The 25649-nt window shown below is 44.3% G+C and overlaps 1 protein-coding gene across 2 annotated transcripts in view; it reads right to left on the bottom strand.

Annotated features, from left to right (window-relative positions):
* The window catches only part of HECTD4 (HECT domain E3 ubiquitin protein ligase 4), a 5422508-nt gene that overhangs the window by 2327795 nt on the left and 3069064 nt on the right, over positions 1-25649 (bottom strand). For both annotated transcript variants that reach the window (XM_044068422.1, XM_044068423.1), the window contains exon 36: positions 24000-24280. In XM_044068422.1, the coding sequence (XP_043924357.1) occupies positions 24000-24280 (281 nt within the window). The remainder of the gene's footprint in view (positions 1-23999; positions 24281-25649) is intronic.

The following is a 25649-nucleotide window of genomic DNA, read 5'->3' as shown; positions in this document are numbered from 1 at the left end:
TAGTGTACGTAGTGCAAGAGCTATTTTCCTTGTAAGGTAAGGTATGAAGGAGAATTTTGCAAATAAATGGTGTCTTGGAAGGTGTGAAAGAAGTAAATTGTTTTGACTCTGTTAAAATACACATGCTTTTGACAGATTTTATTAAGAATTCAGTGGGTATAGAAAAGACTTACAGGCTGCTACTACAGGAATCGAAACAGAAATACAAAAAAAAATTAAGACAATGTTGGTGCAACTGATTTCTTATATAGAAATTAGCAGAATCGGGGCAATTATGATAACCTATGAAGAAATGTATATTAGAAGGACAATCTGTTGCCTTGCAACAGACAGAGCAATTTATAGAACTGCTCAAGGAACATAAACACCAGAAAATTAAATATGAACTACTTTTCCACTGACTTTGAGGGCATTTCTTTCAAATGGCATGCACGAATTTACCAATACAAAGTCAGCTATGAATAATTTTAAATAAATGCCACAATCAATAAATCAAGAAATGAATCTGTAAAGTCCCATTAAGACTGTAGATAGTCCCTGTTTAGTGGGCTTGGAAGATTAACAGGAAGAACAAACTGATTAAGACAGGAAAGGAAAACCCATTGTTTGCTCACTGGTTTATATGAAATGGACAGATGGACAGTGATTTTTATCTACCTCTGAAACAGATGTCACTGGGCTGGTCCTGTGGAGCAAGTAAAAATAAAACACAACACACTCCCTCAATGCAACAAAAAAAGCAGCTAAAGTACAGTTGTGTACACTTACCATAAATGTAGATGTTCACTGTTGCAGTCATTACATTTGGGTTATCCTGCTGGCAGGTTGCCCTCAGTCGGCCTGAATTCCAAAGTCTTGGGTCCTGCGTCGGTTGCTGTCGCCTCTTCCCTGACATCAGGTCATCAGGGGTATAAAAGATGCAGCCGACGCCATTTTATTCAGTTTTTTTTGCCCCAGATGTCAGGTGCCTCTAAAAGGGTAGGCTAAAATTATGTAAATAAAACATACATGCACCAAAAATAAGCTTTACCTTCATCTATAAGCAAATACACCACCTAGGTTGTATAGATTAGAGAAGTAAAGATAAGTTCCAGCAAAAATAAGGGGGATGGCGGGTGGGTAACCTGGACTGCAACAGTGAATACACTCAAACATCTACATTTATGTTAAGTGTACACAACTGTACTATGTTCTTCGTGTTTCACTGTTGCAGTCATTACATTTGGGTTGAGTCCCAAAGCTATGGTTGCGGGGCTGGAGCTAAACAGCATTAGGAGCGGCTATGAGGCCCTGCAGAACTACAGTGGCAAAGCCTGCCCTGGAGTTAGAGTAAAGAGGCAGATTGTAATGTTTTGTAAAGGTATGCACTGAACTCCAAGTAGCAGCCTCTAAAATGTCTTTGGTTGGTACTCCCCTGAGAAAGGCTGCAGAAGTGGCTGCAGCTCTGGTTGAATGTGGCCTAATGCCCTTAGGCACTGCTTTGCCATGCTGTGAGTAGCAGAAACAAATGCAGTGACCTATCCACTTTGAAATATTCTGCTTGGAGATAGCCTTTCCTTGTGATGCTGTGGCATATGCCACTAGTAATTGTTCTGTCTTTCTGAAAACTTTAGCTTTGTCCAAGTAGAATCTAAGCTGTCTGTGTACATCCAAAGAATGCAGAATTTTCTCCCCCTTGTACTGTGGATTTGGATAAAAAGTTGTTAAATGAATTGTTTGGTTAAGAGCTACACTGGATACCACCTTAGGCATAAATGTAGGGTTTGTTCTCAGAGAGACCCTGTCTGGATAAAAAATGATAAAGGATTCCACAGACATGAGAGCCTGTAGCTCTGAAACTTGTCTTGCAGAAGTTATTGCTAGGAGCAGAGCTGTTTTCTAAGATAAGAACTTTATATCCGCAGTAGCAGCTGGCTCAAAAGGAGGTAAGGTGAGTTTTTGCAAGACATAATTGAGGTCCCATGCAGGTATTGGCATTCTCCTTGGAGGCCTTAAGTTTTTGGCTCCTCTGAGGTACTGCCTTAATAAAGGATGAGAAAAGAGTGGTGGCTCTGTAGTGTAATGAGTCGAAATGGCAGAGGCATGGATTTTAATTGATGAAAAAGATAGGCCTTTTCCAGCATCTCAGTTAAGTATTGCAAAATCTGAGGAATATTTGGGACAGCTGTATCAGTTCCTTGAGCTTGGTTCCAAGCGCAAAATGTCTTCCATTTCCCAGCAAAGGATTTTCTAGTACTAGGCCTTCTGGCTTCTAAAATGACATCCATCACAGCTTTACTGAGAGGTGTGGTTTGTATGGCTACATTATCCGCCATGCTGCCAGGTTTAGGGTCCTGAGTTGGCTGTGCAGAATCTGATTGTTTTTCTAGGACAGTAGATGAGGTATTTGAGGTAAGGTCCAGGCTGGGCATTGGGACAAGTTCCTTAACATCGGATACCAGTACTGGCGTGGCCAGTCTGGGGCAATCAGAATCATTTTTGGTTTCTCCTGCCTGACAATTAGGAGTATTTTGGGGAGGAGAGGCAGTGGAGGTAAGGCATATACTGATAGGTTTGTCCAGTTGAAAGATAAGGCGTCCACTTTCCAAGCTTGTCTGTGATAAGTCCTTGTGCAGAATCTTTTTAGTTGATTGTTTTGAGGGGAGGCAAATAGATCTATGCCCGGGCCTCCCAATTTCTTTGATATCATGCTGAAGACTTGTGGATCCAGGTGCCACTCATGGGGATCCATGAGGTTTCTGTTTAGTTTGTTTGCCAGAATATTTTCCTTTCCTGGTAGGAATTGTGCCTGCAGATGAACTTGGCAAGTCAATGCTGTGTCCCACAAAGCCATAGCTAGTCTGCACAGGGGATAAGAATGAGTGCCCCCCTGCTTGTTTATGTACCACATGGCCATGGTGTTGTCCGTCTTTATCAGTAGTTGTCCCGGATGAAGTAGGTCCTTGAAAGCTGTCAGGGCATTTTGAACAGCTAGCATCTCTTTTTGATTGATATATAGATGCTTTTGGTTTGTGGACCAGGTGCCCTGAATGCCTCTTCCTGCCATGTGTGCCCCCCAGGCATAATCTGATGCATCCGTTAGTCTCTGCCTGGCTGGGGGTGGTGAGAATGGCTGTCCCTTGTTTTGGTGACAAGCCTTTGCCCACCATCGAAACTCCTGTTGCAGGCAGGGAATTAGAGTAATCACTGTTTCCAGACTGTGGCAATGTTGTGTCCAGACACTTTTTAGGTACCATTGAATTTTCCTCATATGCAGTCTTGCATATGGAATTAGTAAGATGCAGGATGCCATGAAGCCCAGAGCCTGTAGAATTTTCTTGCAGATAACTGGGCCTTTGTTGTCATTTCCTTGAAACAGGTGGTCAGTTGCCTTTGTTTGTCTGGAGTGCGATAAGCCATCTGGGCAGTTGTATTTAAGCTTGCACCCAGGAATATTTTCTCTTGAGAGGGTTGTTGTTCTGTCTTTCGGCTTTTTCCCAGTTAGGGGTCGCCACAGCGGAACTCCGGTCCGCTAATGATTGGCAGTAGATTTTTACGTGCTGGCTTGCCGGGCCTAACGCACAACCTTCAACGAAGGAATGCCCATTCACGCATGTCGCCACGTAGAAGACGCTCTGAGAATCGAACGGGCAATGTCTAACTGTGAGGTGACAACGCTACCGCAGCACCACCACCGCAGGATTTCTTTTTGTTGCCTGTGTACCCTAGGCATGTTAAAAGTCTTATCACAAAAGTCAGATGCTGTAGTAGAATGTCCTTGTTCTCTGCTTGTATGAGGCAGTCGTCCTCTTTGTCTGCAGTAAGCAATTACTGGTGCCAGGCACTTTGTGAAGACCCTGGGCGCAGTAGATAAGCCAAAGGGCAGTGCAGAGAATTTGTAATGCTTTGAGCCAGCCTTGAATCTGAGGTATCTTCTGCATGATTGTCTGATTGGGACATGCAGGTATGCCTCTTTTAGGTCTAAAGTCACAAGCCAAGCCTTGCTGCCCAGCATGGGCAGAAGCTGCTGTAAGGTCAACATCTTGAATTTTGGTATATCCAGGAAAGTGTTTAGAATAGATAGGCCCCTTATTGGTCTCCATGCTTTGTCCTTTCTGGGTACCAAGAACAGTCTTGAGTAAAATCTTTGTCCCTGCTCTTGCTGTGGCACTTGTTGAATAGCCCTCATGTCCATGAGAGCTGCGACTTGTTTTTGAGCCTCTGCCCATTGATTTTTTGGCAGGTCTGGCCAACCGTTTGCCCTTGGCAGAGTATGGAAATGAAACTTGTAGCCTTGTGAGACTATGTCTAGAACCCATTTGTCCTGGGTTATAATGTGCCAATTATGAGAAAAAAGTGCTAGTTTTCCCCCCTAAGGGTGCTGCCAGAAGATAAGTGCTTGGTGCAGGTAGGGGGATGTCATTGGGACTGTTTCCTGTATGATTGTGATTTGTCCTCTCCACCTTTGGAGGTAGAAGCACTCCACTGCTTAGACTTGTAGGATACTTGTGGTTGTGATCTCTGCCCCTTTGAGGTCTGTCTGAGACTGGAAAGGACCAATTCTTTGTAGGCCAGTGTCTGCTAAATCTAGGTGGCTGTACCTGTAAGAAATCACTGACTGTTTGCATAGATTTAGCTTGGTCCTCCATTTTCTTTAACACCTCTTCTGCCTTAACACCAAACAAGGTATCATGTTGTAAAGGAGCATCTAATAATTTTGCTTTAACATGGTCAGGCAGACTTTGTTCCTTTAACCAAGCATGCCTCCTAATGACAGAACCTGTAACAGCGCCCTGCAGGAGGCCTCCAGAGAATCAAACCCACATTGCAAAGTATGCTTTCCAACTTGGTCAGCTGCATGCAATAAATGCTGCATTTCCTTGTTTTTTGTACATTCAGAATTAATCAACATTTTCTGTTTAAGCAGTGACATGATATATTGCTGATATTTGAGAATATGAAACTGGCAATTTAAGGCCCTTATAGCCAAAGTAGCAGATGTGTAAATCTTTTTTCCCCATCTATCCAGAGCCCTAGAATCCCAGTCAGAGGGGGTAGGGTTTTTTGCAGTAGAAGCCTTGACCCCTTCTTGACCCTGAGAAATAGTTTCTGGGTCTGCAGTAGGGTTTTTGAAAAGGAATTTGTGAGAGTCAGGGTACCTGTAGTATCTGTCTGGCTTAACAGGAGCTGGAGGTAAGGAGTCAGGGGTCAGACTAGACTCCGAGAACACATCATCTACAATGTCCAACACAGGTGGAATAGCTAGAGGCCTGTGTTGAGGTAGTAAAAGGAAGTCTCTGAGCCTTTTCTTAAATTCTGAAAAATCTTGGCTCTCCCAGTGGAAGTGCTCCCTCATGGTATGCAAGGTTTCCCCAAAAGAGTAGTCCTCAAGAGGAGAAGCTGAAGGAATTGATTCTTCAGCATCAGAATCCTCATAGGGGGGAAGATAATATTCCTGATCAGGAGAGGAATCAGAAGAAATGGAAACCTGATCAGAAGATTCATAGTCTGTCTCTTGCCTAGGCCTCTTATCAGGAGGGGGATGGGAACCCCTGATCAAGGTAATTAAGTCTTCGGCCATTTTGACCTTCTGTTTTTTGGGCATGGAGGCCTGTCCTTGTGGCTGGTGAACTTGTTTATTTGCCTTTAAAGGTGTTTTAGTCTTTGAATTCGGTTTAATATACAATTGTTTAGGTCTGAATACACCCTCAGAAGCCGATGCCTGCTCAGCGGCACCGGACCCATCTGAGGGAATAATCTCCGAGGCTCCAATACCTTGAGTTTCTTGCGGCCTGGCCGACTCCACGTGGGAGTCGGTAGCGACCTGCGACTCTAAAGTAGCGGGCGTCAGGGGCTGCGAAAGCGCCTCACTGAGAACCGGCGACTTGCTTAGGAGAAGCTTTGTCGTCGGTTTTGGACCTCGGTTCCCTGTCTTTTTCTTTTTCTTTGTGTTTTTTGTGAACTCCGGTAGTCGGATGGCTATCCTATGACACTGTATAATTAAATCTTCACCCAAAATAGCTTAATGCAAAATCGTACCAACGCTTAATAGTGCATTGGTTAAATCTAGCACAAAACCGACAACTAGCAACATCGTGGACAGGGCCTAGGCAAGGAATACATTAAGAACGAAAGTCCTTATGAGGTATTTGCTTCCCACAAGAAATGCAATTATTAACTTTTTCTGACATCGGTCTGGAGCAAGAAAAAAGTTTCCCGAACGGGGTACTTAGCTTTTAATGAAGACTTTGGATCTGAAACTCGAACACGAAAATCTCAGGAGTTGGCCGACCAGCACTTGCGAACTGCTTCTGCTTCAGGCACCGCGCGGCAAGAAAGACTGAATAAAATGGCGTCGGCTGCATCTTTTATACCCCTGAAGACCTGACGTCAGAGAAGAGGTGACAGCAACCAACGCAGGACCCAAGACTTTGGAATTCAAGCTAACTGAGGGCAACCTGCCAGCAGGATAACCCAAATGTAATGCCTGCAACAGTGAAACACGAAGAACATCTAGGTTTGCACACCTCTGAAGTCACAGTCTGTCCAATGTGCTGCCACTCTACATCTACATAAATTGGAAAGGCAGCTCTTCAACTTACCACAGACCTATGTTCCCACTTATCCATCTCTTTAAAGAGATGGGAAAAGAAATGCATCATATGGCTCAGGGGAGTTACTGATGCAAACTCCCACAATAGAGGCAAATAAACTGGTGACAACGGAGAACAATAAACTGCGAGTAACTCACGTCTATGAATACAAATGTGAGTTACACTGAGTCCAGTGTTCTCCATTACCACCCATTTTTGAAGCAAAAGTCAATAAAAATAACAGCAGCCATTATTTACTGACTATAATCCACCACTTTTTCCTCAAAAAGTCACAGATTTTAAGAGGGGAACAGGAAATATTTGAGCTAAAATAGAAGATATCTCTGTGAATACAGGACACTAAACATATAAGTTGTATGATCTGACATACCTCCAAATGTCTTTGCTCAAGAATTCAGAATAACGCCAAAAATAACACGAGTACAAATGTCTAAAACCAGGGACGTTTTTTACACATTACCCCAATTTATTTAAAAAGTCAAATTAATAGAAAACGTTTTACATCAACATGTATTTTCAAAACAGTAACTATGAACATGAAACTCTATACAGCCTGATATCACTGACTAATACTCAATAAATTAACATAAAATCAGGGAAGCTGTACAAATAAGGGAGACCTGAGATGATTGTGGACAGCAAAAATAGGTGACAATAGAGAACGCTGGACTGAAATAGCGTCTTGGCAATCAGACTTTAAAATGTTATGACAGCAGATCACATCCATACAACTACGCTTCGGCCGTAACACTTCAGCCATCACACAAAGACTATTTCAGTCCATTGTTCTCCATTATCGCCAATAAACCTTCTTACATCAGTTAAACCACCTCTTAGATTTATGCCTAGAGACAATCACTTATGCATTTTGGTATCTTTTACCTCTACTGTACTGTCTGAGACATGGTGGATGTGCCCTTCATGCAGAGAATATTTCCTGGCCATCATATGTGCTGATGTCTGCAGTCTCTCTTACATACTCCATACAGGCATGAATACCTTTTTAGAAATGGAGGAATTATGGAGCTATACTGTGCTGAAGTTCCAAAAGATTAAGGGAATTCCAACAGCTTTATCCCAGTCCATCTAAAACCAAAACTGTAGACTTGCAAAGAGTGCCCAAATGAAGGTCGGAAACAGAGACCACTTGTATGGTAAAAAGCACTTTATTTTCGTGAATAAAGTGCTTTTTACCATACAAGTGGTCTCGGTTTCCGACCTTCATTTGGGCACTCTTTGCAAGTCTACAGTTTTGGTTTTGGTTATTTCTGACTTGCATACATCTTTATCACCAGCCATCATCTAAGAAAGCAATGATTTTTTTTAAATGCCTATATTAAGTTTTCACTTATGACATAGGCAAACATACATTAACTGAAAAGAAAACAAACCATTTGAACATTTTTCTAAGTACAATATAGATCACATACATTTTATTTGCTACCGTCATCAGTCCAACATTACAAAAACTGCTGAATTCCTGCCTTCCGTAAACCTCACTCTTCCTCCTTGTGAACATGTACTGTTCTCACAATTTCTTTTTACTTCCATATGATTTACTCCTTCCCCTTTCTAAAGATCCCTCTTCTAGTTCTTTTATCTTTTATAATATTCAATACCTTAAATACAGTCGATGTAGACTATGATTTACATACTCTAGTAATTGCTTTTTTGGCAGCCAAAAGAATTAGACTTAATTAAGCCTTTCTATTTCTAGGCAATTCAGACCCTGTATCCCAATCTCAAAAGAAAAATTTCCTTACTTACAGTCATTTGCTCCTCAAATATTTCCAATAGAGTGCACTGTATGGAAGTTTTAAAATCTGCCAACTTATTACACTTCCAAAACATATGTTCCCAGTTGCCTCTTTCTTCTCCATCACACCTCCAACATTTGCTATGTACCTGAGGAAAAAAATCTTTGAAGTTTGCTTGGGCTATAACAATTTCTACACAAATACTTCCAGGCAAAATATCCCAAACTTTTTGAACTTGGTTGCATACTTGGCAGCCATACACGTCTCTACACTGTTTTCTTGAAAAGTGCTTTTCCAGTGTCTCTTCCCAATCCCAATCTTTTCTGACCTCCTCTGACTGTTTCTTACAGTTATCATGCAATATTTTATATGTTCTACTGACTACTCCTTTTTTAACAGCTGCTTCTGCTCTAGATTTAACTAAAAACTCTACCAGAGCACATCTTTCACTTAAAATTCCCCTCTCCCTTTCTCTTTGTCTGTACTCTGAGATCAAGTCCTGGTAGGATAGGCAGTCTCTAGCCTGCAATCTAAAAGTATTTTTGGGCTCATCCCACTCTGTTACCTTTCCTGGTGGAGTTATTTGCGCCCAATACTTGGGTTCCTTTGTCAGGTTTCTCCAGTAAATTCCAGGTTCCCTCTTGGCTATTTTCTGTAACCCTAACTTGCAGTCATTCCTAATGGCAAAATCTCCTTTCACTATTCTCATACTGGCTTAGTTCTTAGAATACTTTCTGCTGCTTTATGAATGCAATATTCTGTACACTTATTATTCTCCTTATGGAAATGCAGCCAAAATCCCACTCTCTGTTTCTTGAACTCATCATCCCTTTCCACTTAGAATTATAATCCTCTGCTTGTGTTACATATATGAGCCTTAACTGTGTAGCTTTAAAATATCCCTTTAAATCAGGTAAACCTAAACCTCCCTTTTCTTTTAGAAGAATCAGCTTAACACTTGCCCTCTTTTACTCCCAGAAAATTTTCTTCAGTTCTTTATTAACTATTACATGCAAATATTTCAAGCACGGGCATTAATCCCCTTCTAGCTTGGCAATATACCAAAAGATTTGTTCCCATAATAAGTGTCCAGTCTGTTCTTAAAAATATCTAAACTAGTAACTTGCTTTAATGTAATTTGGTGGTCTATTCCATGCATCAGATACTCTGTCAGAGAACCAATTAGTACACTTCTCATTCATACAGAATCTTCTACATACGTTGTCTGACGATTCTCTAGAACTTTTCTGATAACCCCAAACATTTGTCTCTAAATGCACTACATAACTGTATAACATCTCCTCTTGTATATCTGTAAGAGACACTGTACATGTTCAGATATTTTAGTCTTTCATAACAACTTAAATTTTCACATCCATGGATGCCCTTGGTATATTTCACCCGCACTCTTTCCAGCTTGCACATGCTTGCTTTCTTACAGGGTTTCCATATTGTTATTCTGTACTCAAGTTTGGGTCTAATGTAACTAACAAGCAATGTCGATCATTTTTGATTTCCTAGACTTTATAAATCTTTTTATACAATCTATAGTTCTATAACTTTCCTTAACCAACTGGTTGATATGATTAGAAAAGCTCATAGCTGAATCTACTCACATAACCAGGTCCTTAAATGAGTCTACAGTTTCAATCACTGTGTGCTGTATTAAATATTCACCTTTCAATTTTTGTCCCCCAATCTCATATGCTTACTTTTTTATGTATTTACCAGCATAGTATTCTCCTGTGCAGACATGGCTCATCTGTAACACGTTATCAGTTTAACCAATTTCAAGATGTCTGCATATAGACTATAGAACACCTCAGATGAAATAGCTAGGTGTGAAAGATACAATCTAAACAAGTAAGGGCCTAGGACAGAGCCCTGTGGGACACCCTGACCGTAACCAAGGATTTCACCGGTCCAGTTGCTGTATGATACTTGCCATGTCCTATTTGTAAGCCATGCAGCTATCCATCTTATCAAGAGTACATTAATACCTAGTTGTACTAATGGACTGATCAGTGTTTTGTGTATGACCCTGTCAAATGCTGAAGTTAAATCTATATAAATTACATCACAGAACAAGGTTTCATTCATAGCTGCTGTTATGTTGTTATAGAACTTTTAGTTATGTACTTACCATAACGATAGATGTATGTGATCCATCTCGCCTACATTCATTACTGACGGGGCTCGGAGCAGAGAGTCGGCTTCGACTCGGCCACTATAACTAGCACAAAGTCTCTCATTGGCTGGGCTAACCCTGTATCCCAGGATGCATCACGCCCAAACCCCCAGATCTTGTTTGCCCCAATATTATCTTCCCACATACACCACACCACAAAGATATATATGTAAGAGGAGAGATAAAAATAATATCCTCAGAGGAATCAGAATACAAGTTTCCTCCAAGTCCAACAGGTAGCGGGAAGGAGGGCGGGCACATAAGAATGTAGGCGAGATGGATCACATACATCTATTGTTATGGTAAGTACATAACTAAAAGATGTAATGTGATCCTATCTCGCCTTCATTCATTACTGACGGGACAGCGTCCCTAGCACCTAAATCTCGGGAGGCTCACTGGAAAACACTCCTGAGCACTGTGGAACCAAAGGAAGCCTGACCTCTAGAGGCCACGTCCAGTTTGTAATGAGAAATAAAGGTATGTGGAGAAGTCCAAGTAGCCGCTGCACATATCTCATCTATGGATAGTCTAGCATGAAAGGCCACTGAAGTTGACATAGCCCTGGTAGAATGCGCCTTAACTGGAAAGGGAAGATCCTTACCCGCTAATGCATAAATAAATGAGATGCAGTCTCTAATCCACTTAGCTATGGTGCCCTTAGTTACAGATCTGCCAATTCTATTGTCCGAAAAGGACACAAACAACTGATCTGATTTCCTCTCCAGTTGTGTCCTATTTAAATAAAACCTCAGTTGTCTATGCACATCCAACTGGTGAAATTTGTATTCCGCTTTGTTGGAAAACCATGGAAAAAAGACTGGAAGCTCAATAGACTGGTGGAGACAAAGGGCAGAAGAGACCTTAGGGAGAAAAGAAGGATTAAGTCTCAGAGATACTCTGTCCTTATGAAAAATTAAATAAGGAGGTTTAACAGAAAGGGCTTGAAGCTCCGATACCCTTCTGGCTGAAGTTATGGCAACCAAAAAGGCAGTCTTCCATGACAAAAATTTCAATTCGCAGGAGGCTGCCGGCTCAAAGGGAGAAGACGTTAAAGCTCTGAGCACCACATCTAAATCCCATGGCAAGACGGGTTGCGAAACAGGAGGGCGAAGCAACCAGGCTCCTTTCAGAAAGGCTTTACACAGCTTATGACCCATGAGGGAAGGCTCATGTGCAACATGATAATTGGAGATTGCTGCCAACTGAACCTTTATAGTGGAGGCAGCCGAGCCTTGTCTAAAGAGTGTTGCTAAGAAATCTAACACCGCCGACACAGGGGCTGTAAGGGGATCAAGATCACGTTGCTGAGCCCAAATTGCAAATCTCTTCCATTTACGAGAGTATATTTTCCTAGTAGAAGACTTGTGGGAGGAAGACAGAATATGTACTACTTCCGGGGTAAAGATATGCTGTTGACTAAGGTCGGAAGTGGAGAAGCCAGGCAGCGAGCTTGAGAGTTCGTAGGGATGGATGGAGCTGTCCTGACTGATGAGTCAATAGGTCTGGAGCTGGGTCCAGAATCCAAGGACCATCCACCGCATACTTCCGAAGGAAGGAGAACCAAACTTGACGGGGCCAGTGTGGTGCGATCAAAATCATCTTGCTTCCCAAGCAGGTAGCCTTCTGAATCACTCTTGGTAGAAGAGGAACCGGCGGGAAGGCTTAGAGCAGACCGGAGGGCCAATTGTGGACTAGAGCATCCCTGGGTGACTCCCCCTGTGGGGGGATCAGAGTGAAAAAATTGCTGCACTTCGCATTCAGGAGGCTGGCAAAGAGGTCGCAGCAGGGAAGGCCCCACCTGGAGAAGATCTGAGCAGCCACTCGGTCGTTCAGGGACCACTCGTGAGGCATCAGAATAGCTCTGCTCAGCCTGTCTGCTATCACATTGGACTTCCCCGGAATGTGCGTTGCCACTAGAAAGCACTGGGAAGCGATCGCCCAATTCCATACTCTCATGGCCTCCCTGCAAAGGGGGTAGGACTTGGTTCCTCCCTGCTTGTTCAGATACCAGACAACCGACATACTGTCAGAAAGAATCGCAATAGTTCCCCTGGGAAGAGAGCTGTGGAGTGCCTGCAATGCTAGAAGCACCGCTCTCATCTCCAGAACATTGATATTGCAAGTGAACCTCGTGGTCTTGCCACGTACCTTGGACCGTCTCGCCCAGATAATGCCCCCCCACCCTATCTGGGAGGCGTCCGTGGTTACTGTGGCAATGGGGAACGGGGGGCTCAAGGGTCTCCCTTGATTCAGGTTGGACGAGAAAAGCCACCAATGCAGATCCTGCCGGCATCTCTCCGTGATGAGAAACGGATGGGACAAGGGACGTTCCTGATATGACCACTGGGCCGAAAGGAGCCACTGAAGTATTCGCATGTGTAACCTGGCTAGCGGAACTAGTAGAATGGTAGCCGCCATTGATCCCAACAACTGAAGAACCATCCTGGCTTGGGCTTTTTCCCGGGGTAATAAAGCCAGGACTTGGGCCTGTAACACTTTTATTCTCTCTGTTGGTAGGAAAGCTCGCATCTCTACAGAGTCTAGCTCTGTGCCGATAAAGGCAACACGCTGTGATGGCAGCAATACAGATTTTGCCCAGTTGAATGAAATCCCTAGAAGATGGCCCAGTTTGACAGTAGCTCTCGTGGCTTGAACAAGTAGATGCCTGGTGGGGGTGGTGAGGAGCCAGTCATCTAGATAAGGAAACACCTGGAATCCTAGACGTCTCAGGTGAGCTGTCACCACTGCCAGACACTTGGTGAACACCCTGGGGGCTGTGGAGAGACCAAAGGGCAGGGCCCGGAATTGAAAATGACTGGCTCCCAGCTGGAAGCGTAAATGATTCCTGGAAGCCTTGTTTATCTTGATGTGATAATAGGCATCCTTGAGATCGAGGGAGCACATCCATACTCCTTTTTCCAGCAATGGGAAAATAGATTGAAAAGTGACCATTCGGAACTTGGACTTCTTTACAAAGCGGTTTAGACGGCTGAGATCCAGAATGGGTCTCAAGTCCCCTGTTCTTTTTGGCACCAAAAATAACCTTGAGTAAGTTCTTAATCCGATCTGGTCTGCGGGGAATGGTTGGATGACTCCTTTTTCCAGCAGCTTTGAGACCTCTATTGCTGCCTGATCCCAGTGACTGGGTGGAACGTCCGGGATTTTCCTTGATGGTGGGAGGGGGACGAATAAAGGGAATGGTGTAAACCTCCGGTGATGATACGAAGCACCCATCAATCCTGAGTGATGGACTCCCAGGCCTGAAGATGCTCCGAAAAATGACCCCCGACTGGCTCCGAAGATGCATAGTCGGGTAATCCCTCAGGGACGTTGGTAGGAGGAACCACGAAAGGACTCGCGGTCTCCTGTATTGCGGGGGCCTCCACCGCCTCTAGGGCGACGCCATCCATTACAATTCCCCCCTCCTCTGCCCCTGGAGGGGGGGTCACTTGATGGGCAGGGGAAGACTTTTGAGACTTTCTGAACCACATTTTCCCTCCCCTCTCAGCCTTGGGATAAGGTCTAGAGGGAAGCGAAAAACAGGCCCCAACGGCAGACAAAGTCTTACCCTCCTGCTCACATCTAGTGAGGGTGTCTTTCACTTTGGGTCCAAAAAGGGAGGACCCGTCGAATGGGGCGTCCGTGAAAGAAGACTTGAAAGCCTCCGCAAAATGACACAAGCGCATCCAAGCTTGCCTCCTGAGGGCTACGCCCGAACTCGCTGCTCTACCCGCCCCCTCGGCTGCATAAGATATGAGCCACATGGACGAGTTGACGATGGAAGAAAGGGTAGACAGCTGGGCATTAACAGACTGGGCCAACGCCTCAGGCAAGTTACCCGACAGGGTATCTCCCAACTCCTTTATGAGATCCCTTTGGAGCCACGTAAAATGACACAAGTAATTCAGTGACCACAAGGTAAAGGTCGCTGATGACAGGGTACGCTTCCCATAACTATCCATACTCCTTAGACTCCTTATTAGGAGGATGGATGGAAGTAGAAGCCTCTGCCACATCCTGCTGAGTGGCAGACGCCACCACCATAGCATCCACAGGTACTCCCTCGGTCAAAAATTCTTTTCCAGGAGGTGCAGATAAAAACTTATTGGGGCGGCTAGGAACTGGCTTCACAGAGTCAGGGTGCTCCCACACCCTTCGACAAATAAGATCTAATAATTCATCGAAGGGTGGAGACACCAAGGAGGCGGAAGGCTGGGCTCCGAAGGCCTTGAGGAAGACAGACTCCTCCTCAGAAGGGTTTTTGGATGTCCAGTCACCCCGCTGTCTCAAGATCTCCAGGAGAACAAGACATCATGAGGATGACTTCGGGGATCCTTCTGCATCATCGAGGTCGGTGTCCAAGGTGACAGATTCATCTGGGGAGTCTACATGCTTTCTCTTACACAACTTCTTCCTGGGAGGCTCTTCAGGCACAGACTCTGAAGGACCCTCAGAAAGTAGGGGACCACACATGGAGTTATCCTCAGGCCTAGAAACCCCGCTGTCCAGAGATAGGGGGCACCATAAGCTCTAGTCGCAGCGTCTGGGAAAGGAGTTGCCGATTCAAGTGAAGTCACTATGGACTTGGCCAGCATGCTCCTCATAGCCTCGAAGGCAGGTCCACCAGAATCAGACGAAAAACCCGCCTCCGAGACCATGACCGGAGTCGGGGTACCCCTAGCTGAAGCACCAAGGGGGACTCAGAGCCACAGCCTGAAGCCCCGATGTATCCCCCTCGGGTTCGACTGAGGACACCCGAGTACCGAAACCTGTAGAAGGAATGGAAAAGGTTGGAGCCGAGGTCGGATCCGAAAGACTAGCAGGAGGTTTCAAAGCCGACCCAGGGACTTCACTCGATTCGGCAGACTCCGGCTCCAACGACACCGAGGTTGTCGGGGAGGAAGAAACAGAACTGATATAGTAGCTGGCTCCGGAGCCGACTGGGCTGGAGCCGAAAATTATTTAGTTAACATTGGCGACTGGAGGAGCCTCTGGACCACCCTATCGACATCCGAATCAGAGAGCCTAGAGGACTTGGAGGAGACAGAAGGGGGTCGAGAAACCTTCTCTGTCGGGACCGAGGCAAGACTGGGGGAATGGCTCTGAATCGGCTCCAAAAGGATCGGAGCCGAAGCATGCTCGAGAACCACCGCAACCTCCTTCAGCACCGACGAACGTGGCGTCGAAGAAAGACCCCGCAACAGACGAGACTTTCTGCGACTCAGAGACCAGTGGAGCCGAGGAAGGAGACATGGCCTTGGACAGTACCTCCTGCGGCTCCGAGACCAGTGGAGCTGAGGAAGGAGATATAGTTTTTGACCTTTTCTCCGGAGGCTCCCAATGCCTGTAAAACAAAAGTAAGGTCCCAAGGAGGTACAGAATCCTTGACAGGGGGCCACAGCAGAAACGCACCTTTAAGAAAAGCCTTACACAGCATAGAGGAGGCTAAGGCCATGTTGTCTTCACCAACGTGAAAACTGGAAATGGCTGCCAATTGTACTTTCACTGTGGAGGAACTAGCTCCTTGCTGAAAGATACCAGACAGGAAGTCCAACACCGCTGGAACAGGAGCTGTAAAGGGATCTATTTCTCTCTGTGAAGCCCAAATGGAAAAGCACTTCCATTTACTGCAATATAGTTTCCTAGTGGAGTCTTTACGAGAGGCCACTAGAAAAGATTTTACCTGGGATGAAAGACCGGGAGTCCTGGCGATTAACGGAACTGGAGCAACCAAGCTGTTAGCTTGAGGCTGCCCAGATTAGGTGGACGTGTCCCCGATGGATGGGAAATTAGATCCGGGCAGGGATCCAGAACCCACGGGGGAGCTAACAGATGAGACCAAAGGAATAGGAACCAAACCTGACGAGGTCAGAACGGGACAATGAGGATCACTTTGCACCGTAGTCGGCAAGCTTTCTGAAGAAACTTCGGAATGAGAGGTAAAGGTGCATAAGCATACAGAAGCCCGGGGGGCCAAACATGGACTAGAGCATCTCTGGGGACTTCCCCTGGTGAGGAAATCAGAGCGAAGGACTCGCTGCACTTCGCATTGGAAGGAGATGAGAAGAGATAGCAGCAAGGCTGACCCCATGCCAGGAAAATCTCCTCCGCTACTGACTGTTTCAGAGACCACTCGTAAGGCAACAAAATGGCCCGGCTCAATCTGTCCGCTAAAATGTTGGCGGGCCCCAGGATGTGCATTGCTTTCAGACACTGACCGGTGGAAATCGCCCATTCCCACGCTCTCATGGCCTCGCGACATAGAGGGTGGGATCTGGTTCCCCCCTGCTTGTTGATATACCAGACGACCGACATGTTGTCTGACTGAATTACAGTCAATCTGAGAGGGAGGACTGTGTGAAAGGCTTTCAATGCTAAAAGCACTGCCCTCATCTCTAGAATATTTATGTGCAAATTGGTCTCTGTCTGGGACCACGTGCCTTGGACTGTCCTTCCCAAACAGTGTCCTCCCACCCGAGTTGGGAGGCGTCCGTGGTCACTGTGGTTTGGACTGAGGGTGATGCAAATGGCTTCCTTTTGATATTGTGGTTTGGACTGAGGGTGATGCAAATGGCTTCCTTTTGATATCTCCGGTGAAGTTAACCACCAAAGAAGAGATGTCTTGCAGACGTGACTGATCTTGATCGGAAATTGCATGGATAGGTCTAGCCAAGACCACTGGACAGCCAGAGTCCATTGAAGAACCTGCATGTGAAGGCATGCATATGGGAGAATAGATATGGCAGCAGCCATGGAGCCCAGAGCCCAGAAAACCTCGCTCGCCTTTGAAGACTGGGAGTTCGTTATGTGACCCCTGAGATGTAGAATCCTGTCTGGAGTTAGAAATACCTTCATCTGCAAAGTGTCTAACCATGCCCCAATGAAGTCTAGAATTTGTACTGGTTGCAAATGGGATTTGTGAACATTGACTGTAATTCCCAGTAAGTCTGCTAACCGAATGAAATAATCTCGGGCCAGACACAAGTGATGCTTGTTGTGCGCAGCGAAGAGCCAGTCGTCCAGGTAAGGAAACACCTGAATACCCTGAAGCCTTAGGTGGGCCGCTACAACTGCCATTACCTTGGTGAACACCCTGGGGGCTGTGGTGAGACCAAAGGGTAGGGCTTTGAACTGAAAGTGACTGGCTCCCACCCAGAAGCGCAGAAACCTCCTGGAGCTTCTGTGTATTTTGATGTGGTAGTAAGCATCCTGAAGGTCTAACGAGCACATCCAGTCGCACTCTTGGAGATCAGGTAGAATGGACTGTAGGGTGACCATCTAAAATTTCTGTTTTGCTACCAACAGGTTTAATGTTGACAGGTCTAGAATGGGCCTGAGGTCCCCAGTCTTTTTTGACACCAAAAAGAACCTTGAGTAGACGCCTAATCCAGACTGATCGGGGGGGGGGGGGCTTTTTGATGGCTCGTTTGAGAAGCAGCTTTGAAACCTCTAGAGCTGTAGCCTCCCTGTGAGTGGGTGGAACATCCGGGAGGTGTTTTGTAATGTTTGGAGGGGCAATGAAAGGAATAGAGTAACCTCTGGATATTATCTGAAGAACCCAGCGATCTGTCGTAATGGACTCCCATGCCGCTGGGTGTAAGGACAATCGTCCCCCGACTGCCTCCAAAGTAGGACAGTCGGGCAACCCCTAAGGGCTGCTGACCGGGTCTATCAGAAAAGGGTTCCCTAGACCCGAAATTCCTGGGACCCCCTCTACCTCTGGGTCAGTGTCAATCCTGTCCCCCTCTGCCTCTGGAGGAATAGTAGTCCTGAGAATCCCGGGAAAACAGATTTTCAGAACCACATCTTCTTCTGCCCCCTTTGATTCCTAGAGAAGGACCGCTGAGGGTTAGAGAAGCGGACTCCAATGGCAGACAAAGTCTTCCCGTCCTTTTCACTCTGGACAAGTGTGTCACGTACTGTCTTCCCAAAGAGAGAAGAGCCGTCGTAGGGAGCATGGATAAATGACTCCTTGAAAAGGTCTGCGAACTGACACAATCTGAGCCAAGCATGATGCCTCATGGCTATGCCTGTCCCAGCCGCTCTAGCTGCTCCTTCCGTGGCATGGGAAAGTAGCCGCATAGATGTATTTGAGACCGACTCCAGAGTAGACATTTTCGCCAAGAACAGCTGTCTGTCCTGCTGCGATAAAGACTCTGGGGGCAACTCAGCGAATTCCGAAGCAAGGTCTCGCTGAAGTCAAATCACATGTGCCAAATAATTCAGCGCACGGATAGAAAAAGTCACTGAAGAGTATAAGTGCTTCCCAAACCTATCCACCGACCTGTACTCCTTGTCTGGAGGGTGGACTAAGGAGCACTCCTGTGCTAGTTCCTTCTATGTGGCTGCTGCGACCAACATAGCATCAACTGGGACTCCTTTCGACCAGGGTTGTCTGTCAGAAGGAGGAGATAAAACCTTGTCAGGACATTTGGGGATGGGCTCTACGGTGTCGGGCTCCTTCCATGCCCTCGTGGTGATGAGGTCCACCAAGGGGTCTGCTGGTGGGGACACCCAGGAAGTAGATGGGTCCGTGCCAAAGGCCTCCAAAAACACTTACTCATCCCCAAAAGGTTTTTGGGGATGACCAACCTCCCCTTTGGCGGAGGATTTCCATAATTTCTCCGAAGGAGACGTCTTCAGGAGGTGACCTGGGGGAACCTTCTCCATCTAAGTCAGTGTCAGTGGTGAGGGACTCAGGGGAGTCCAAGTGCCTCCTTTTACACTTGCACTTGCGGTGGCCCTATTCAGTGGGACTTTCAGAAGGGGATCCGCGAGCCACAGGGGTTTCCTCGGGGGAAATGACCTGGGGAAACTCTATCACGGGCTGTCCCTGAGACAGGATGAAGGGAGTCGTCGCCAAATCCAGGAGGGCCTGGGTGGTATATCCAAGGGAATGGGCTGGGGTCTCAATCCCTGGGAGAGAACCCTCTCCACCACTTCAAAGGTAGAGGGAGAAGTCCTCCCCGGATCCAAAGCGGGGACCGGAGCCAAAGACAGGGTAGCCTGAGGTCCAAAGGAATGGGTTGGGTCCGAAAGAGTCGGAGCCGAAGAATCCATTCCCTTGGGTCCAACTCCCTGTCCATGGCTCTGAGAGTCACTCAGATCTGAACAAGTCGGATCCAAGGAACTCAAGGTAACAGCCGGAGTTGAAGTTGGAGGAACCGTCGGCGCCAAGCTACCAGCTCTGAAGAACCTTGGATCCAACAGCCCCGAAGCACGGATCTGGGAAGGAGAGATGGGGCGGAAAAGAGGCATGGAGGTCGCCCCTCCAGAAGGAGAGGGACCTGGCAAGACTCCCATCTGAATTTGGGTCTGAAGAAATCTCTGCATCATCCTGTCCATATCCATGTCCGATAGGCTCCGAGTCGACCTCGAAGAGGCCACTGACTCAAATCTGGCTGGTATGCGCAAGAGGGGTGGAAGGCCTCGGGTCCGAATGTTCCAACGGCTCCTGTGAGAAATGCGGTGACTGGAGCCGAGGAGAAACAGGCCTCATGGTCTTGGATGGAGGGCTGAGAAAGAGCTCCCTGTCTGGGGATCTCTTGCGATGCCTGTCTTTCTTTTTCTCCCTTTCTTTTTCTCCCTTTCTTCTCTGCATCTTTCCTTTTCCTTCTCTTTTTCTTTATCTTTGTCAGACTCGCTGACTGAAGATCTGTCCTTAGAGGACCCATCGCCAGACGAAATGGGAGGTTGAGTCCCTGTCTGGGGAGGTGCATTAGCAGTGGAAAGCTTATGACCACACTCTGTACATTTTTTGAACACAGGCTTTGTCTGGTCAGCCATAGTCCTGCACTCAAAGGTAAAGGTACTACCTTCCCAACAAAAACCACACACAAACACAGGTAGGGGGAAGGGCAGGCCTGACTACTATTCTAATACAAAAAACATTTTTTTTTCTTTTTTTTTTTTTTTTTTAACATTAACCACCAACGTGTTACTACAGAAGGGGAGGAAGGGTAATCCTAAACAAGCACACTTACTATCCCTTTGAGACCACGATGCACACTACTGGTGCGGCAAACGGGATCAGAGGGAAGATAGGAGATGGTAGGGCATTATGGGTAAGGGGAGGAGCTCAGAGCTTGGAGCAGATGCTAGAAAAAAGTTGCCGGCTCGGATCCGATACGGATCCGTATATCCACAGGTTGCAGATAAAATTAAGTTAACTACTTCAGATCTGTTTTACTGTATATAACATGCAGTTTATACCTTGAGATGTTTTACATAAATCCAATAAGAACAAAAATGTTTACCTACAGTTAGTTTTCCCCTTTTAGTGTCCTTCTAAGCATTAACAATATAAAGTGGATATATTATTTACAGTCCACCCACAAGTTTAACAAAGTCAACAAGTGTCCTGTGTTTTTCAGCCACTTTTTCTTGCAAAACCATATTTCAAAAATGTTATAAGATGCTTTACAGTCTTCCATTCACTCACTAATTTTAGAGTTGCTGGTCTTCTTCCTGTTTATCTCCATCTCCCAACACCAGACTCTGGTTCAAGTCTGAGGTGCTACAGATTCTCCTAGTCAACTGGTGTGCTTTTTTCTGTCACGCATTTCCCTTTGGAAAACTGGAAAAGGTTTTCCCATGAATCTTAATGTCAGAAGAATGAGAAACAGAGTCCCATTCTGCTTGCTGACTCGCTTTTTGTTGGATAAACATTTCTATTTTCTCCTTTACCTGTTCTTTGTAAAAAAAATGGCTTTGATAATCCAAGAAAAAAAACACTTTGAAGACAGCTGGATACAGCAGCTAGAATCTCATACCTGCTTCTCAATATACTCCAACTATGAGGATAAATTTGCTTCTCTTCTAAACCTGGTGTACAGTAAACAGCCATTTTTTTTTATAAACACTCTGCTGGACTTTGCCCTTCTGCCACACATTTGTCAGAATCAACTCATTCTATTGGTATGATTGCATCTTTACTAATACAGGCATTTTTAATTTGGTTTTAAAACAATAAATAAACAAATCAATTATAAAACAAACAACTATTTACATAGGTCCACAGCTGAACGATACATCAAAGTTGTACATCAACAACAATTAATACTTTTCAAGCAAGTCTAAGTTTAAGCCAAGATTTAAATTACTAATACAATCTTGGTTGCTTTCTCATGGTCAGGTTTGAAGAATACACTAGATGTACCTTTTCAATTAACAAATTCTTATGTGAAACACTAGTTCAGTTGCTTATTTGTGCTTTCATATAATAAATAGCCTGTGTTCCTTCCAGTTTCTCTGGTACAGCAGAAAATCTCAGGTTTTCTCTGCCAGCTCTGTCTTCTAACTCTACTTTTTTAAAACAGCTCTTCTTGAGAAACCTCATATTCAACCAGCTTTTTCTTCATGTCAGCCTCTGATTTTGCAATTTTATCAGTTCATCTGAATGGCTAGTTAACATTTATTCTGTTTTTTCCAGCCTTTTGTTTGAATTGATATATTCCTTCAATAATGTATTTATTATAATCACCTCTGTGTACATTTGATTTATTTTTTTCTCTAAATTACTGGAAGCAATCTGTTGAACCAAAGCTAAAGCTTTAACTGCTTTTTGCTGAACAGCTGCAGAATCCTTTGAGACCATATTTTCTTTTCATCTTTTCTGGTTGATTTTCTTTCAGGTTTTCCAAATTTCTTCTATGCTGGTATCCAAGCAGTGTATTAACTAGCCAGTAACTGCATTTCACCACAACACATTTTCAATGGCACTACTTTTTTTCAGTTTCACATTGGAAGAGTTGAAGTTATACTGCTGATCAGTGTGCAGCCATCTTGGAGGTCCAGAAGAAACCCGTGATTTTGAGCAATCAGAAAGGCAACCCAGTGTCTTATCTCTGAATGACAGCAGGGGCAAAAGGCTTCCCTATAATGCTTCCCATATTAATATTCCATAAAGAAAGCAGTGGTTTCAGAAGGTACCTCTGCCAATCTCTCCATTTACTCCTCAAATAATCAAATAACTTATTCAGACTAAGACAGAGATTACACTTGAGTTCATCCATATTAAATGGCTGCAGAAGTTAGAACATTGAAAATCCTGAAAACCAACTGAAAAAAAAACAAACTGACCTTGTTCATAAGCAGAATGTCTGCCAGTCAAGAATTCAACAGGGCAATGTCTTTATTATAACTTCATATCATAAGCTAATTTTTAACAGAGGAACATGCAATGGACTACAACAACAGCCACTGTTAAATCAATGCAACAGCAGCTCATCAGTGTCTGTCAAGGATGTATTCTCATGAACAGCTAAAAAGCCCAGGGAGGAAATTTCCATGATTTTCAGCCTGTCTCATTATCTGAAAAAAAATGTAGCGGGGGGAATAAATGACCTTCTCCTGTACGGAGAAAAAGGAATCCAGGAAACTGGCCCAGAAACCACCAAGGATGACAGCTGCCAGTCCCCAGGCAAAAACACGGATCTCTCATACCTTGAAAAAGTCTTATACTGGAAACATTAAAAAATATCTACATGAAGCCTAGTGGTGGCATCATTTTTTCCCCAGACGAGAATGATGAATAGTAGTGTTTCCTCCACATTTTGGTCTTTGCCTCCCCTTCTTTTTTATTGAGCTCTTTTAAGCCTTCCATTGAAGATATAAGGTGGTCTCATTAAAAGCACACCAAAAAAAAAAATCAGGTCTTTCTAAGTCATGTTCATAACCCAAACAGTAAAGGCAAATACAGTTTTTGTCTGATCTGACCAATTTCTGACCACAATTCCAAGATTAAAAAACAACAGTGCAAGTACACTGTTTTCCATCTCAATTCCTGAAAAAAGAAAAGACTTAACTGTTACAATATTTGGATTTTTTCCCACCAAAAGGGCTAGTGGAAAACAAAAGAGGAAACAAACTAAGGGCAAGGTTCTCCTGAGGATACTCCTGTTGGGGTGACCTACGAAGAAATACAGAAAGCTCAATATCAAGAAGGCCCTCCATGATGATAGGATTTTCTATGAAAATAAGTATTGTTTCTCCACACTAACTCAAAGATGAGCAAATTAGTTTACCTCTACTTAAGATGACAGCCACCAGTTTATCAATGCTACAGGATCCAGGGTGATAATCTGCTCTACAACAACCAACACCCTTTAAAGCAATACTTACAAAGGGCCACAAGTTTTCATTCCTACAGAAAAAAAATATATATCAACAGAAAGATTTCGTGAGACAGTGTAGCCAACAGAAGACAATTTTCACTGAGCAAAAACTAGAAAGGTCAAGAGAAGAAACTAAGGAAGTAATGCATATTCAAAAATGCAATCTAGTTTAAACTTACTTTTTTCATGGTATAGCAAACTATCAAAACAAATTAACAGTCACTTCCTCACAAATATTTTAAAGACAGTGCAAATCCAAAAATAGTATCAAATAAATGAAGTTCTTTATGCTTTTTTAATTATAATTTGAAAATTACTCAAGTCTTCATCTTAAACTGATTACCTGGTATAACATAGTCAGCAAGTTTAGCCAACAAAAGTGACGCAATCTTAGATGCTGGATCACTGGAGTCTTCTTGATCATTATCCAAGGGAGGTACAGAGTAAGTCCACGGGGGCAATTCCACATTTCCACAGTCTTCTACACTCATAAGAGGCAAGGCTACACGACACAACTGCAGAATAATAAGGACCAGTTTTGGAGATGGACGCTGGTCCAGCAGTAGAGAAAGAAGTTTAGAGACACAAGCAGGTTGACTCAAGATTGCTTTGCCTATATTACTCCTGTCAAAAAAGGAAACATTTAATAAGGATGACATCTTAATATGCTTCAGTAACTTTCTTCAGTATCACATTTTTCTCTGCGATGGTATCACCTTTCATAAACAATCACAAGGACCCAAAAGTGAGACATCACAATAAAGAAGACCTAACTACAGATTGTTTATGAAATACTTAACACAGCTTCCAAGTAAGCAAAATGTCTTTATGCATAAAATGCAAAAATAAGGTATTCTTTAACTGCAAGAGAAAATTTTAATGTAATATGTCATCTACAAACAATAAAGTGATTATCCAACTGCAGGGCACAGCAAATGTCATTAAAGAAAAATGTTCCACAAATTTCATAACAAGCATTAAAAAAGTCAGAGTGTACTAGAGATAAGGGAAAACTTCACTCCTACAACTAAAGACATTGCTCTCACAAGTTAAAACATGTCCCATGGCAGCAGACAACATAATTGCAGGTTTCCTACACCGGATCAAAAAAAAAAACTGATTAAGCCACCATCTTATGTGAACCATCTCAAAATGGCACAGTGGGATAAAGCCCTGACTATAGCTCAAGTAAACTAGCCATGATTAACTTGTCACATACTTGACAGAGCTGACAGGTGAAAATAGGTGTGTTGATCCTTTGGCTGGGTATAAGGCAAGATGCATACAGCCACAGTCTAGAGGAGGGGCAGAGTTGCAGTGCACTTCCTTGGGGTGTGCTTTCAGCTCAACAAGCTGCTTGGGGGTAGCACTTGGAGCATGCACTCAGAGGAAGGCAGAGTGGGTCCCTGCAATGACATCAGTACCTCATCCCCTCATCCAGGGGGGTGAGGTTAGGCCACACAAATGCCTTCATTGTTACGGTGCCAGTGAGGGCACAAGTAACACTCATGGCTGCCTATAGTTGACCCTCCAGATGGCTCTTCTCCCCAGAATGTAATGGAGCAATTCCATAATACAGGAAAATAAATCAGCACAGTACGACTGCAGGAGGTTTGGTGGTTATACAGGCATGGGGCAAAAGCACCCACATAAAATCTCATGTTAAGTAAAACATGCACCAAAAAATTGCAGGTGTATCAATTCACAAAATGGGGTGTGGTCACATCAAACCCAAACAATTTTAGACCCATCAAAAGAGCCAGTGATCTACATACAATTACAGTTTGTTTAAGGGATAGTTTGCTTTCTGAATATTGCGGCATTCTTTGAAGAGATAACAGCAACAAATGATGAAGGGCTGACAGTGCAAAGCATACCATGTCACAATTAAGGCATCTGACAGTATCCACAGCAGGGTATAATTATCAAATAATAGCATTAAATATCAATTCATGAGTAATTTACTGGGTACAACACTGATTATCAAGAGAAA

Source organism: Protopterus annectens, chromosome 4.part0 (assembly GCF_019279795.1).
Source record: "Protopterus annectens isolate FY-2018-M chromosome 4.part0, PAN1.0, whole genome shotgun sequence".
NCBI classification, from domain to species: Eukaryota; Metazoa; Chordata; order Ceratodontiformes; family Protopteridae; genus Protopterus; species Protopterus annectens.
Note: the sequence above shows the minus strand (reverse complement) of the source record. Positions and strands in the feature narration are given on the sequence as shown.